Raw genomic sequence first — 16,561 nt, 5'->3', positions numbered from 1 at the left:
CTATAGTCTACCACTATCTGAATGGTTATGGGTCTGAATTAATAACTGCTATAGTCTACCACCATCTGAATGGGTCTGAATTAATTACTGCTATAGTCTACCACCATCTGAATGGGTCTGAATTAATAACTGCTATAGTCTACCACCATCTGAATGGTTATGGGTCTGAATTAATAACTGCTATAGTCTACCACCATCTGAATGGTTATGGTTCTGAATTAATAACTGCTATAGTCTACCACCATCTGAATGGTTATGGGTCTGAATTAATAACTGCTATAGTCTACCACCATCTGAATGGTTATGGGTCTGAATTAATAACTGTTATAGTCTACCACCATCTGAATGGGTCTGAATTAATAACTGTTATAGCCTACCACCATCTGAATGGTTATGGGTCTGAATTAATAACTGCTATAGTCTACCACCATCTGAATGGTTATGGGTCTGAATTAATAACTGCTATAGTCTACCACCATCTGAATGGGTCTGAATTAATAACTGCTATAGTCTACCACCATCTGAATGGGTATGGGTCTGAATTAATAACTGTTATAGTCTACCACCATCTGAATGGGTCTGAATTAATAACTGCTATAGTCTACCACCATCTGAATGGGTCTGAATTAATAACTGCTATAGTCTACCATCATCTGAATGGTTATGGGTCTGAATTAATAACTGCTATAGTCTACCACCATCTGAATGGGTCTGAATTAATAACTGTTATAGCCTACCACCATCTGAATGGTTATGGGTCTGAATTAATAACTGCTATAGTCTACCACCATCTGAATGGTTATGGGTCTGAATTAATAACTGTTATAGTCTACCACCATCTGAATGGGTCTGAATTAATAACTGTTATAGCCTACCACCATCTGAATGGTTATGGGTCTGAATTAATAACTGCTATAGTCTACCACCATCTGAATGGTTATGGGTCTGAATTAATAACTGCTATAGTCTACCACCATCTGAATGGGTCTGAATTAATAACTGCTATAGTCTACCACCATCTGAATGGGTATGGGTCTGAATTAATAACTGTTATAGTCTACCACCATCTGAATGGGTCTGAATTAATAACTGCTATAGTCTACCACCATCTGAATGGGTCTGAATTAATAACTGCTATAGTCTACCACCATCTGAATGGTTATGGGTCTGAATTAATAACTGCTATAGTCTACCACCATCTGAATGGGTCTGAATTAATAACTGCTATAGTCTACCACCATCTGAATGGTTATGGGTCTGAATTAATAACTGTTATAGTCTACCACCATCTGAATGGGTCTGAATTAATAACTGTTATAGCCTACCACCATCTGAATGGTTATGGGTCTGAATTAATAACTGCTATAGTCTACCACCATCTGAATGGTTATGGGTCTGAATTAATAACTGTTATAGTCTACCACCATCTGAATGGGTCTGAATTAATAACTGCTATAGTCTACCACCATCTGAATGGGTCTGAATTAATAACTGCTATAGTCTACCATCATCTGAATGGTTATGGGTCTGAATTAATAACTGCTATAGTCTACCACCATCTGAATGGGTCTGAATTAATAACTGCTATAGTCTACCACCATCTGAATGGGTCTGAGTTAATAACTGCTATAGTCTACCACCATCTGAATGGTTATGGGTCTGAATTAATAACTGCTATAGTCTACCACCATCTGAATGGGTCTGAATTAATAACTGCTATAGTCTACCACCATCTGAATGGTTATGGGTCTGAATTAATAACTGTTATAGTCTACCACCATCTGAATGGGTCTGAATTAATAACTGCTATAGTCTACCACCATCTGAATGGGTCTGAATTAATAACTGCTATAGTCTACCATCATCTGAATGGTTATGGGTCTGAATTAATAACTGTTATAGTCTACCACCATCTGAATGGGTCTGAATTAATAACTGTTATAGCCTACCACCATCTGAATGGTTATGGGTCTGAATTAATAACTGCTATAGTCTACCACCATCTGAATGGTTATGGGTCTGAATTAATAACTGTTATAGTCTACCACCATCTGAATGGGTCTGAATTAATTACTGCTATAGTCTACCACCATCTGAATGGTTATGGGTCTGAATTAATAACTGTTATAGTCTACCACCATCTGAATGGGTCTGAATTAATAACTGCTATAGCCTACCACCATCTGAATGGGTCTGAATTAATAACTGCTATAGTCTACCACCATCTGAATGGGTCTGAATTAATAACTGTTATAGTCTACCACCATCTGAATGGTTATGGGGCTGAATTAATAACTGCTATAGTCTACCACCATCTGAATGGTTATGGGTCTGAATTAATAACTGCTATAGTCTACCACCATCTGAATGGTTATGGGTCTGAATTAATAACTGCTATAGTCTACCACCATCTGAATGGGTCTGAATTAATAACTGCTATAGTCTACCACCATCTGAATGGTTATGGGTCTGAATTAATAACTGCTATAGCCTACCACCATCTGAATGGGTCTGAATTAATAACTGCTATAGTCTACCACCATCTGAATGGTTATGGGTCTGAATTAATAACTGTTATAGTCTACCACCATCTGAATGGTTATGGGGCTGAATTAATAACTGCTATAGTCTACCACCATCTGAATGGGTCTGAATTAATAACTGTTATAGTCTACCACCATCTGAATGGTTATGGGTCTGAATTAATAACTGCTATAGTCTACCACTATCTGAATGGTTATGGGTCTGAATTAATAACTGCTATAGCCTACCACTATCTGAATGGTTATGGGTCTGAATTAATAACTGCTATAGCCTACCACTATCTGAATGGTTATGGGTCTGAATTAATAACTGCTATAGCCTACCACTATCTGAATGGTTATGGGTCTGAATTAATAACTGCTATAGTCTACCACCATCAGAATGGTTATGGGTCTGAATTAATAACTGCTATAGCCTACCACTATCTGAATGGTTATGGGTCTGAATTAATAACTGTTATAGTCTACCACCATCTGAATGGTTATGGGTCTGACCTGCTGTTTCAGACTCTCTCTCTCTACTGCACCTGCTGTCTCTGACCTGCTGTTTCAGACTCTCTCTCTCTGCTGCACCTGCTGTCTCTGACCTGCTGTTTCAGACTCTCTCTCTCTACTGCACCTGCTGTCTCGAAATCGGCTATGAAAAGCCAACTGACATTTACTCCTGAGGTGCTGACCTGTTGCACCCTCTACAACCACTGTGATTATTATTATTTGACCCTGCTGGTCGTCTATGAACATTTGAACATCTTGGCCATGTACTGTTATAATCTCCACCCGGCACAGCCAGAAGAGGACTGGCCACCCCTCATAGCCTGGTTCCTCTCTAGGTTTCTTCCTAGGTTCCTGCCTTTCTAGGGAGTCTTTCCTAGCCACCGTGCTTCTACACCTGCATTGCTTTCTGTTTGGGGTTTTAGGCTGGGTTTCTGTACAGCACTTTGAGACATCAGCTGATGTAAGAAGGGCTATATAAATACATGTGATTGATAATACTGGATTGAATGTATTACCTGTAAGATGTAGTCTAGGACATCTATATTAAGGGCTACAGTATATATCAATCTAGAACAGGATTATCTATTTTGGATGGAGTTGATGGAGAGAGAGAAAGACCGCTGATGCACTGATTAAAAGCAAAAATATTTGAGTGATAGGCTGTTTTAAATAAAACATTTACACAGTTACCATGATGGGATGATAGGTCTACATGTGAACTGCGTTCTATACTGAGATGGGCTGTCTGTACTCACCCTGAGATGGGCTGTCTGTACTCACCCTGAGATGGGCTGTCTGTACTCACCCTGAGATGGGCTGTCTGTACTCACCCTGAGATGGGCTGTCTGTACTCACCCTGAGATGGGCTGTCTGTACTCACCCTGAGATGGGCTGTCTGTACTCACCCTGAGATGGGCTGTCTGTACTCACCCTGAGATGGGCTGTCTGTACTCACCCTGAGATGGGCTGTCTGTACTCACCCTGAGATGGGCTGTCTGTACTCACCCTGAGATGGGCTGTCTGGACTTACCCTGAGATGGGCAGTCTGTACTCACCCTGAGATGGGCTGTCTGTACTCACCCTGAGATGGGCTGTCTGGACTTACCCTGAGATGGGCAGTCTGTACTTACCCTGAGATGGGCTGTCTGTACTCACCCTGAGATGGGCTGTCTGTCCTCACCCTGAACGTTGATGATTCATCATGCAGAGGCCGTAGATTTAGTCATCGCATATAATTGAACAGTTCCATTTCACGCCATGCTGTTCATATAAATCATTTGTAATAATTTACCAGTTTCTGACAGTTATTTATCCCAGGATAAGCGAGTGGTTTTAGGGGGTAAATCTCGGAAACCCGGGTTCCCGCCATTCAACCCTAGTGTGTGTGTGTGTGTGTGTGTGTGTGTGTGTGTGTTTGTCTTTTGGAGCAAAGTATAAGATACATTTCCCTTGTAACTATTTAAGTTATCTTCTCTATTCTTCCCCTCCCCTCCCCTCGTCTCCTCTCGTCTCATCTCCTCTTCATCTCCCCTCGTCTCGTCTCCTCTTCATCTCCCCTCCTCTCGTCTCATCTCCTCTTCATCTCCTCTCCTCTCATCTCCATCTCCCGTCCTCTGCTCTTCTTCTCCCCTCCCCTCGTCTCATCTACTCTTCATCTCCCCTCCTCTCGTCTCCTCTTCATCTCATCTCCCCGCTTCTCATCTCATCTCCTCTTCCTCTTTACTTCTCTTCTCTCCACTACAGGTCGGTGTTACTGGTCCTGGTGCTGGTCGTGTTGACCCAGGTAGCAGTCATGATGGTGACTCTGATAGGCCGGGGAACTTCTACCAGATCCCCAGCATTTCCCGACACACCCAGTCCTCCAGCCCCACCTACGAACGCATGGACCGTGTCTACAAGGTCTGTTACCACACCACCTAGCCATATCAGCCAGCCTACTGGTGTAGGGTTAGCGGTTGGGGTCTGAGTTAGGGGAGAGGGTTAGAGGTTGGGGTCTGGGTTAGGGGAGAGGGTTAGCGGTTGGGGTCTGAGTTAGGGGAGAGGGTTAGAGGTTGGGGTCTGGGTTAGGGGAGAGGGTTAGAGGTTGGGGTCTGGGTCTGGGGAGAGAGTTAGAGGTTGGTGTCTGGGGAGAAGGTTAGAGGTTGGGGTCTGGGTCTGGGGAGAGGGTTAGAGGTTGGTGTCTGGGGAGAAGGTTAGAGGTTGGGGTCTGGGTCTGGGGAGAGGGTGAGAGGTTGGGGTCTGGGTTAGGGGAGAGGGTTAGAGGTTGGGGTCTGGGTCTGGGGAGAGGGTTAGAGGTTGGGGTCTGGGTTAGAGGTTGGGGTCTGGGTTAGGGGAGAGGGTTAGAGGTTGGGGTCTGGGTTAGAGGTTGAGGTCTGGGTTAGAGGTTGGGGTCTGGGTTAGGGGAGAAGGTTAGAGGTTGGGGTCTGGGTTAGAGGTTGAGGTCTGGGTTAGAGGTTGGGGTCTGGGTTAGGGGAGAGGGTTAGAGGTTGGGGTCTGGGTTAGGGGAGAGGGTTAGAGGTTGGGGTCTGGGTTAGGGGAGAGGGTTAGAGGTTGGGGTCTGGGTCTGGGGAGAGGGTTAGAGGTTGGGGTCTGGGTCTGGGGAGAGGGTTAGAGGTTGGGGTCTGGGTCTAGGGGAGAGGGTTAGAGGTTGGGGTCTGGGTTAGGGGAGAAGGTTAGAGGTTGGGGTCTGGGTCTGGGGAGAGGGTTAGAGGTTGGGGTCTGGGTCTGGGGAGAGGGTTAGAGGTTGGGGTCTGGGTCTGGGGAGAGGGTTAGAGGTTGGGGTCTGGGTTAGGGGAGAGGGTTAGAGGTTGGGGTCTGGGTCTAGGGGAGAGGGTTAGAGGTTGGGGTCTGGGTCTAGGGGAGAGGGTTAGAGGTTGGGGTCTGGGTTAGGGGAGAGGGTTAGAGGTTGGGGTCTGGGTCTAGGGGAGAGGGTTAGAGGTTGGGGTCTGGGTCTGGGTCTGGGGAGAGGGTTAGAGGTTGGGGTCTGGGTTAGGGGAGAGGGTGAGAGGTTGGGGTCTGGGTCTAGGGGAGAGGGTTAGAGGTTGGGGTCTGGGTCTGGGGAGAGGGTTAGAGGTTGGGGTCTGGGTCTGGGGAGAGGGTGAGAGGTTGGGGTCTGGGTCTGGGGAGAGGGTGAGAGGTTGGGGTCTGGGTTAGGGGAGAGGGTGAGAGGTTGGGGTCTGGGTCTGGGGAGAGGGTTAGAGGTTGAGGTCTGGGTTAGAGGTTGGGGTCTGGGTTAGAGGTTGGGGTCCGGGTCTGGGGAGAGGGTTAGAGGTTGGGGTCTGGGTTAGAGGTTGGGGTCTGGGTTAGGGGAGAGGGTTAGAGGTTGGGGTCTGGGTCTAGGGGAGAGGGTTAGAGGTTGGGGTCTGGGTCTAGAGGTTGGGATCTGGGTTAGAGGTTGGGGTCTGGGTCTGGGGAGAGGGTTAGAGGTTGGGGTCTGGGTTAGAGGTTGGGGTCTGGGTCTAGGGGAGAGGGTTAGAGGTTGGGGTCTGGGTCTAGGGGAGAGGGTTAGAGGTTGGGGTCTTGGTCTAGGGGAGAGGGTTAGAGGTTGGGGTCTGGGTCTGGGGAGAGGGTTAGAGGTTGGGGTCTGGGTTAGAGGTTGGGGTCTGCGTCTGGGGAGAGGGTTAGAGGTTGGGGTCTGGGTTAGAGGTTGGGGTCTGGGTCTGGGGAGAGGGTTAGAGGTTGGGGTCTGGGTTAGAGGTTGGGGTCTGGGTCTGGGGAGAGGGTTAGAGGTTGGGGTCTGGGTCTGGGGAGAGGGTTAGAGGTTGGGGTCTGGGTTAGGGGAGAGGGTTGGAGGTTGGGGTCTGGGTTAGAGGTTGGGGTCTGGGTCTGGGGAGAGGGTTAGAGGTTGGGGTCTGGGTCTGGGGAGAGGGTTAGAGGTTGGGGTCTGGGTTAGAGGTTGAGGTCTGGGTTAGGGGAGAGGGTTAGAGGTTGGGGTCTGGGTCTGGGGAGAGGGTTAGAGGTTGAGGTCTGGGTTAGAGGTTGGGGTCTGGGTCTGGGGAGAGGGTTAGAGGTTGAGGTCTGGGTTAGAGGTTGAGGTCTTGGTTAGGGGAGAGGGTTAGAGGTTGGGGTCTGGGTTAGGGGAGAGGGTGAGAGGTTGGGGTCTGGGTTAGAGGTTGAGGTCTGGGTTAGGGGAGAGGGTTAGAGGTTGGGGTCTGGGTCTGGGGAGAGGGTTAGAGGTTGGGGTCTGGGTCTGGGGAGAGGGTTAGAGGTTGGGGTCTGGGTTAGGGGAGAGGGTTAGAGGTTGGTGTCTGGGGAGAAGGTTAGAGGTTGGGGTCTGGGTCTGGGGAGAGGGTTAGAGGTTGGGGTCTGGGTTAGGGGAGAGGGTTAGAGGTTGGGGTCTGGGTCTGGGGAGAGGGTTAGAGGTTGGGGTCTGGGTCTGGGGAGAGGGTTAGAGGTTGGGGTCTGGGTTAGGGGAGAGGGTTAGAGGTTGGTGTCTGGGGAGAAGGTTAGAGGTTGGGGTCTGGGTCTGGGGAGAGGGTTAGAGGTTGGGGTCTGGGTCTGGGGAGAAGGTTAGAGGTTGGGGTCTGGGTTAGGGGAGAGGGTTAGAGGTTGGGGTCTGGGTTAGGGGAGAGGGTTAGAGGTTGGGGTCTGGGTCTGGGGAGAGGGTGAGAGGTTGGGGTCTGGGTCTGGGGAGAGGGTTAGAGGTTGGGGTCTGGGTCTGGGGAGAGGGTTAGAGGTTGGGGTCTGGGTCTGGGGAGAGGGTTAGAGGTTGGGGTCTGGGTCTGGGGAGAGGGTTAGAGGTTGGGGTCTGGGTCTGGGGAGAGGGTTAGAGGTTGGGGTCTGGGTCTGGGGAGAGGGTTAGAGGTTGGGGTCTGGGTTAGGGGAGAGGGTTAGAGGTTGGGGTCTGGGTTAGGGGAGAGAGTATCTCTCTCTCTCTTCTCTCTCTCCCTCTCTCTCTCTCTCTCTCTCTGTCTCTTTCTCTCTCTTATCCCTCTCTCTCTCTTCTATCTCTTCTCACACACATACACACAGACAGACACACACACGTAAACACATATCTCTCATTCTCTGTTGTCTCCTGGTATAATTTTGTGATGACTGAAGTGTGAGTGAATGAGTGAGTGCCTACCTGAGTGAGTGAGTGAGTGAGTGAGTGAGTGAGTGAGTGAGTGAGTGAGTGAGTGAGTGAGTGAGTGAATCGTGTGATGTTGACCAGTGGTGGAAAAACAACCCAATTGTCAAACTTGAGTAAAAGTAAAGATTCCTTAATAGAAAATGACTCAAGTAAAAGTGAAAGTCACCCAGTAAAATACTACTTGAGTAAAAGTCTAAAAAGTATTTGGTTTTAAATATACTTCAGTATCAAAAGTAGATGTAAATAGATGTAGTGAAGTTAAAGTAAAAGTAGTCAAACATATACGTAGTAAAGTAGAGTACAGATACCCCCAAAAAACTACTTAAGTAGTACTTTAAAGTATTTTTACTAAAGTATTTTACACCCCTGATGTGGACCTGTCTGTGCCTCTTTTTATTTAACCTTTATTTAACAAGTCAGTTAAGAACAAATTCTTTTTTACAATGACGGCCTAGGAACAGTGGCCTTGTTCAGGGGCAGAACGACAGACTTTTACCTTGTCACCTCGGGGATTTGATCGAGCAACCTTTCAGTTACCACTAGGCTACCTGCCGCCCCTCTCTCCGGTTATTTGGGAGAAAACAGGGGAAAACATCAAGCACATAAAGGCAAAGGCTGCATTTAGAATATGAACCTATTCCCTATATAAAGCACTACTTTTAGAGCATATGAGTATATGACTTGTTATATTAGTTGTTATATGAGTTGTTATATGAGTATATGAGTTGTTATGAGTATATGAGTTGTTATATGACTTGTTATATTAGTTGTTATATGAGTTGTTATATGAGTATATGACTTGTTATGAGTATATGAGTTGTTATATTAGTTGTTATATGAGTATATGAGTTGTTAAATGAGTATATGAGTTGTTATGAGTATATGAGTTGTTATATGAGTTGTTATATGAGTATATGACTTGTTATATTAGTTGTTATATGAGTATATGAGTTGTTATATGAGTATATGAGTTGTGTAGTGATATGAGTTGTGATATGAATTGTGATATGCGTCTTGGAAACCGGCCAATAGTATTATCTGAATGGTGTTGTTGTTTGCAGGCATCTGTCAGCAGTGTGTTCTCTGGCTGTTCCAAGGGAGAGGTCTATGATGTCCCCAGCCTTGTCAGACGAGCTTCTCTCTTCACTGTGAGTCGTCCTCCTCTCCTCTCCTCTCCTCTCCTCTCCTCTCCTCTCCTCTCCTCTCCTCTCCTCTCCTCTCCTCTCCTCTTTGCTCTGCTTGACTGTATGTATCTGTTTCCATGCTTGGTGGTTTGTTACAAATGTTTACCAACAGATGATGTACATTATCTGTATGAAGACATTGAGTTGCGGTGTCTAACAGACCACTGTGTGAATGATTGACAGGCATCCACAACACCGCGACATTTGAACCAGAAGGCGTCGTTGATGGCAACCTCTGATCTGGAGAGACAGTTTGACACCCGGGGCAGTAGGAGGCACTGCAGCCCCAGTCCCAGCCTGGACTACGTATGTTAAAAATAGCTAGCAATGCTAATGTCAGTTAGCTAAAAATTCGATGCTGTCCCCTCAATCTCACGAGCCTCGTAATTATCAGACCGATCTCGTAAGCTTCCATTCCGTTTCGCTACAGTAATCAGACCGGTAATTACGAGGCTACAATCTTACTGCATCTAAAGTCAATCTAGCGACATCTCAATGATCACAAAAGGTTTTCCTACCAATCATTTGAAATGTCATTGTGTTTTAAAGCCACTGTAATGCACTTTTGATGAAATATTCATTAGCGCCTTATTGGCAATGCAATGTTCATTCGGGCATCAAGAGAACCTTCGTCAAGAGAATCTTCAAAACATTTTGTGACGTGCAACCCATAAACATCTGCACTGGGAGACAAATCAACTCCCAATAAATGGACCTGAATGACACGTGTACTTCCTGGTCTCTTTTATGACGGAGTCTCTGACTTTTCCTCTTTAGTGTTCTAGTTCCTGTACAGGGTTACACACTGTAACATCGTGATCTATACTCACCTTTCACTTACTGTCCCCCACCCCCCCCCCTCACCAGGTGTATGCTGTTCCTCCGACGGTGGTCCCAGACCCCAGCTATGACATCCCTATCCCCTCCTCCGTCCCCCCCTCCATCCCTCCGGCCTCAGTCATCCAGCAGAGGCTAGCGGCCGGAGGCTACAATACCTCACCCAGCCTCCAGAGACAGCCTAGCAGTTACAACACCCTCCCCAACCCCCGCAAGTCAGACTGGATCTACGATGTACCCAGCTCTCCTGAGAAGCCTGGTGGTGAGCCTGGGTACTACAACATCCTGCCATCTGGTGGCCAACCTGGATATTACACACACCTGCCATTTGGTGGCCAGCCTGGGTACTACACCACCCTGCCCTCCAAGGCCCTGAGCTCTGACGGGCAGCTCCACGACACTCTGACAGACCGTAACTGCTCTGCTCAGTCCCTCTACGACATCCCCAAACCTAGATCCCCTCCCCGGGGGTCCAAGGACCCCCCCAACCCCCCCAGGGTCCTCCCCAGGCCTCCTCTCTACGACAGACCACCAGGGCAGAGACAGACGGGCAAGGAGCACTGTGTGTACGCTGTCCCCTCTCGGGAGCAGCCCTCAGTCTCCGTCCCCCACAGAGGACACCATGTCCCGTTGGAGTGTCGGGGGGACTCTGGTCCTACCTACGACCACCCCAACCCCCAGGGCAGGCTGCAGAGGGGCCGTCTGGGGCTAGTGGCTGGGGCTCTGGAAGCCAGGCCTGATAGGGGAGACACTCTGTTACAGGAAGAGGATGAAGAGAGAGTTACAACGTCAACATCAGACAAACAGAGGATCAGCACAGCCTCCACGTCCTCCACCTCCTCCTCCTGCGACTCCCTGGCGCTGTGCTCCTCCTCCCCGGAGCCGCAGCGGGAGGTGTGTCTGAGCCAGGAGGAGGCGTGTCGCAGGCTGCACCTCCTACAGCAGGAGGTGTGCAGGGATGTGCCGCGACTCATGGAGTTCGTCTCCTCTTGCTGGAGGAGCAGGGATCACCTGGAAAAGCACCTCACGGAGATCAGGTTTGTGGAGATTGAGATCAGTAATGATTATTTTTAATATTCTGACCCGTGAACATAACAGTGCCTTAAAACTTCTTATGGCTAGGGGTGCCGCTAGCGGCAACATTCCGCTGAAAAGGCAGCGCGCGAAATTAAAAAATATTCTTTAGAAATATGTAACTTTCACACATTAACAAGTGCAATTGTAACGGATGTGAAATGGCTAGCTAGTTAGCGGGTACGCGCTACTAGCGTTTCAATCAGTTACGTCACTTGCTCTGAAACCTAGAAGTAGTGTTGCACCTTGCTCTGCAAGGGCCGCGGCCTTTGTGGAGCGATGGGTAACGACGCTTCGTGGGTGTCAGTTGTTGATGTGTGCAGAGGGTCCCTGGTTCGCGCCCGTGTCGGGGCGAGGGGACGGTTTAAAGTTATACTGTTACATTGATGCTGTTGACCCGGATCACTGGTTGCTGCGGAAAAAGGAGGAGGTTGAAAGGGGGGTGAGTGTAACGGATGTGAAATGGCTAGCTAGTTAGCGGGTACGCGCTACTAGCGTTTCAATCAGTTACGTCACTTGCTCTGAAACCTAGAAGTAGTGTTGCACCTTGCTCTGCAAGGGCCGCGGCTTTTGTGGAGCGATGGGTAACGACGCTTCGTGGGTGTCAGTTGTTGATGGTTCGCGCCCGTGTCGGGGCGAGGGGACGTACTAAAATTTATACTGTTACACAATACATCAAATGAAAGATACACTTAGCACAACATATGATTATGTTAGGTCAGAGCCAAGTCACAAAAACACACACAGCCATTTTTCCAGCCAAACAGAGGAGTCACAAAAAGCAGAAATATAGATAAAATGAATCACTAACCTTTGATCATCTTCATCAGATGACACTCATAGGACATCATGTTACACAATACATGTATGTTTGTTCGATAAAGTGCTCATTTATATCCAAAAATCCCAGTTTACATTGGCGCGTTACGTTCAGTAATGTTTTGCTTCCAAAACATCCGGTGATTTTGCAGAGAGCCACATCAATTTACAGAAATACTCATAATAAACATTGATAAAAGATACAAGTGTTATTCACAGAATTAAAGATAGACTTCTCCTTAATGCAACCGCTGTGTCTGATTTGAAAAAAACTTTACGGAAAAAGCAAACCATGAAATCATTTGAGTACGGCGCTCAGACGACAAAACAAGCCAAAGAGATATCCGCCATGTTGGAGTCAACAGAAGTCAGAAATAGCATTATAAATATTAACTTACCTTTGATGATCTTCATCAGAATGCACTCCCAGGAATCCCAGTTCCACAATAAATGTTTGATTTGTTCGATAATGTCCATCATTTATGTCCAAATTCCTCCTTGTTGTTAGCGCGTTCAGCCCAATAATCCAACTTCATGACGCACGATCACTAGGTGCAGACGAAAAGTCCAAAGGTTTCGTTACAGTCCGTAGAAACATGTCAAACGATGTATAGAATCAATCTTTAGGATGTTTTTAACATAAATATTCAATAATGTTCCAACCCGGAGAATTCCTTTGTCTTCAGAAATGCAATGGAATGCGAGCTAACTCTCACGTGAACGAGCGTCACGAGCTCGTGGCACTTTGCCAGACCACTGACTCAAAGAGCCGTCAAAGGAACGCAGCTACCTCTCACGGCCGCGCATGATTTAGCTCATGGCATTCTGACAGACACCTGACTCAAACAGCTCTCATTCTCTCCCCCTTCACAGTAGAAGCCTGAAACAAGGTTCTAAAGACTGTTGACATCTAGTGGAAGCCTTAGGAAGTGCAATATGACCCCATAGGCACTGTATATTTTCGATAGGCAATGACTTGAAAAACTACAAACCTCAGATTTCCCACTTCCTGGTTAGAGTTTTCTCAGGTTTTCGCCTGCCATATGAGTTCTGTTATACTCACAGACATCATTCAAACACTTTTAGAAACTTCAGAGTGTTTTCTATCCAAATCTACTAATAATATGCATATATTAGCAACTGGGACTGAGTAGCAGGCAGTTTACTCTGAGCACGCTTTTCATCCAAACGTGAAAATGCTGCCCCCTATCCCAAACAGGTTTTAAGGAACCACTTTCTGTACACTTTCTGTTCAGTGTGGTATATAATCCAGGTTATTCTACTGACACTTTCTGTTCAGTGTGGTATATAATCCAGGTTATTCTACTGACACTTTCTGTTCAGTGTGGTATATAATCCAGGTTATTCTACTGACACTTTCTGTTCAGTGTGGTATATAATCCCAGTTATTCTACTGACACTTTCTGTTCACTGTGGTATATAATCCAGGTTATTCTACTGACACTTTCTGTTCAGTGTGGTATATAATCCAGGTTATTCTACTGACACTTTCTGTTCAGTGTGGTATATAATCCAGGTTATTCTACTGACACTTTCTGTTCACTGTGGTATATAATCCAGGTTATTCTACTGACACTTTCTGTTCAGTGTGGTATATAATCCAGGTTATTCTACTGACACTTTCTGTTCAGTGTGGTATATAATCCAGGTTATTCTACTGACACTTTCTGTTCCCTGTGGTATATAATCCAGGTTATTCTACTGACACTTTCTGTTCAGTGTGGTATATAATCCAGGTTATTCTACTGACACTTTCTGTTCAGTGTGGTATATAATCCAGGTTATTCTACTGACACTTTCTGTTCAGTGTGGTATATAATCCAGGTTATTCTACTGACACTTTCTGTTCAGTGTGGTATATAATCCAGGTTATTCTACTGACACTTTCTGTTCAGTGTGGTATATAATCCAGGTTATTCTACTGACACTTTCTGTTCAGTGTGGTATATAATCCAGGTTATTCTACTGACACTTTCTGTTCAGTGTGGTATATAATCCAGGTTATTCTACTGACACTTTCTGTTCCCTGTGGTATATAATCCAGGTTATTCTACTGACACTTTCTGTTCAGTGTGGTATATAATCCAGGTTATTCTACTGACACTTTCTGTTCCCTGTGGTATATAATCCAGGTTATTCTACTGACACTTTCTGTTCCCTGTGGTATATAATCCAGGTTATTCTACTGACACTTTCTGTTCCCTGTGGTATATAATCCAGGTTATTCTACTGACACTTTCTGTTCCCTGTGGTATATAATCCAGGTTATTCTACTGACACTTTCTGTTCCCTGTGGTATATAATCCAGGTTATTCTACTGACACTTTCTGTTCCCTGTGGTATATAATCCAGGTTATTCTACTGACACTTTCTGTTCCCTGTGGTATATAATCCAGGTTATTCTACTGACACTTTCTGTTCAGTGTGGTATATAATCCAGGTTATTCTACTGACACTTTCTGTTCCCTGTGGTATATAATCCAGGTTATTCTACTGAACGGTCTGTTCCCTGTGGTATATAATCCAGGTTATTCTACTGAACGGTCTGAAACGTGTGGTATATAATCCAGGTTATTCTACTGAACGGTCTGAAACGTGTTGTATATAATCCAGGTTATTCTACTGAACGGTCTGAAACGTGTGGTATATAATCCAGGTTATTCTACTGAACGGTCTGAAACGTGTTGTATATAATCCAGGTTATTCTACTGAACGGTCTGAAACGTGTGGTATATAATCCAGGTTATTCTACTGAACGGTCTGAAACGTGTTGTATATAATCCAGGTTATTCTACTGAACGGTCTGAAACGTGTGGTATAAAAGTGGACAGTTAGTTGAACATCTACAAGCCATCTATTTGGGACTACCACTATCAAATCAAATCAACCTTTATTTGTCACATGGGCTGAATACAACAAGCGTAGACCTTACAGTGAAATGTATACATACAAGCCCTTAACCAATAATGCAGTTCAAGAAGAGTTAAGAAAATATTTACCAAATAAACAAAAGTAAAAAATAAAAAATAATAGAAAGTAACACAATAACGAGGCGTTATACAGGGGACACCGGTACAGAGTCAATGTGGAGGCTATATACAGGGGGGTACCGGTACCGAGTCAATGTGGAGGCTATATACAGGTGGTACCGGTACCGAGTCAGTGTGGAGGTTATATACAGTGGACACCGGTACAGAGTCAATGTGGAGGCTATATACAGGGGGTACCGGTACAGAGTCAGTGTGGAGGTTATATACAGGGGGTACCGGTACAGAGTCAGTGTGGAGGTTATATACAGGGGGTACCGGTACAGAGTCAGTGTGCGGGGGTACAGGTTAGTTGAGGTAATTTATACATGTAGGTAGGGGTGAAGTGACTATGCATGGATAATAAACAGAGAGTGCAGCTGTGTAAAAAACAAATGGGAGGGGGGCAATGTAAATAGTCTGGTGGCCATTTGATTAGTTGTTCAGCAGTCTTATGGCTTGAGGGTAGAAGCTGTTAAAACCTTTACAGCCCCAGCGTTCCGCTAGCGGAACTCCTCCCACATTCCACTGAAAAGGCAGAGCGCGAAATTCATAAAATATTTTTTTTTAATATTTAACTTTCACACATTAACAAGTCCAATACAGCAAATTAAAGATACACATCTTGTGAATCCAGTCAACATGTCCGATTTTTAAAATGTTTTACAGCGAAAACACCACATATATTTATGTTAGCTCACCACCAAATACAAAAAAGGACAGACATTTTTCACAGCACAGGTAGCATGCACGAAACCAACCAAACTAACCAAGAACCAACCAAACTAACCAAGAAACAACTTCATCAGATGACAGTCCTATAACATGTTACACAATAAATCTATGTTTTGTTCAAAAAATGTGCATATTTGAGGTATAAATCAGTTTTACATTGCTGCTACCATCACAGCTACCGTCAGATATAGCACCGAAGCAGCCAGAGTAATTATAGAGACCAACGTGAAATACCTAAATACTCATCATAAAACATTTCTGAAAAATCGATGGTGTACAGCAAATTAAAGACAAACATCTTGTGAATCCAGCCAATATTTCCGATTTTTTAAGTGTTTTACAGCGAAAACACAATATAGCATTATATTAGCTTACTACAATAGCCTACCACACAACCGCATTCATTCATCAAGGCACGTTAGCGATAGCAATAGGCACGTTAGCGTTAGCGAATAAACCAGCAAAATATATTAATTTTCACTAACCTTCATAAACCTTCCTCAGATGACAGTCCTATAACATCAGGTTATACATACACTTATGTTTTGTTCGAAAATTTGCATATTTAGAGCTGAAATCAGTGGTTATCCATTATGCTAACGTAGCATCTTTTTCCCAGAATGTGCGGATATTTCTATTAGACTCTCACCTATTCTGACCAAATAGCTATTCATAAACATTACAAAAAAATACATGTTGTATAGGAAATGATAGATACACTAGTTCTTAATGCAATCGCAGTGTTAGAATTCT

The 16,561-nt window shown here is 45.4% G+C and overlaps 1 protein-coding gene across 2 annotated transcripts in view; it reads left to right on the top strand.

The window, feature by feature from the left end:
• cass4 (Cas scaffold protein family member 4) overlaps positions 1-16,561 on the top strand; it is a 50,280-nt gene that overhangs the window by 28,509 nt on the left and 5,210 nt on the right. For both annotated transcript variants that reach the window (XM_071336974.1, XM_071336973.1), the window contains exons 3-6: positions 4,782-4,937; positions 9,174-9,260; positions 9,480-9,602; positions 10,164-11,170. In XM_071336974.1, the coding sequence (XP_071193075.1) occupies positions 4,782-4,937; positions 9,174-9,260; positions 9,480-9,602; positions 10,164-11,170 (1,373 nt within the window). The remainder of the gene's footprint in view (positions 1-4,781; positions 4,938-9,173; positions 9,261-9,479; positions 9,603-10,163; positions 11,171-16,561) is intronic.

Source organism: Salvelinus alpinus, chromosome 12, assembly GCF_045679555.1.
Source record: "Salvelinus alpinus chromosome 12, SLU_Salpinus.1, whole genome shotgun sequence".
Lineage (NCBI taxonomy): Eukaryota > Metazoa > Chordata > Actinopteri > Salmoniformes > Salmonidae > Salvelinus > Salvelinus alpinus.
This window is presented reverse-complemented; position numbering and strand designations above follow the sequence as displayed.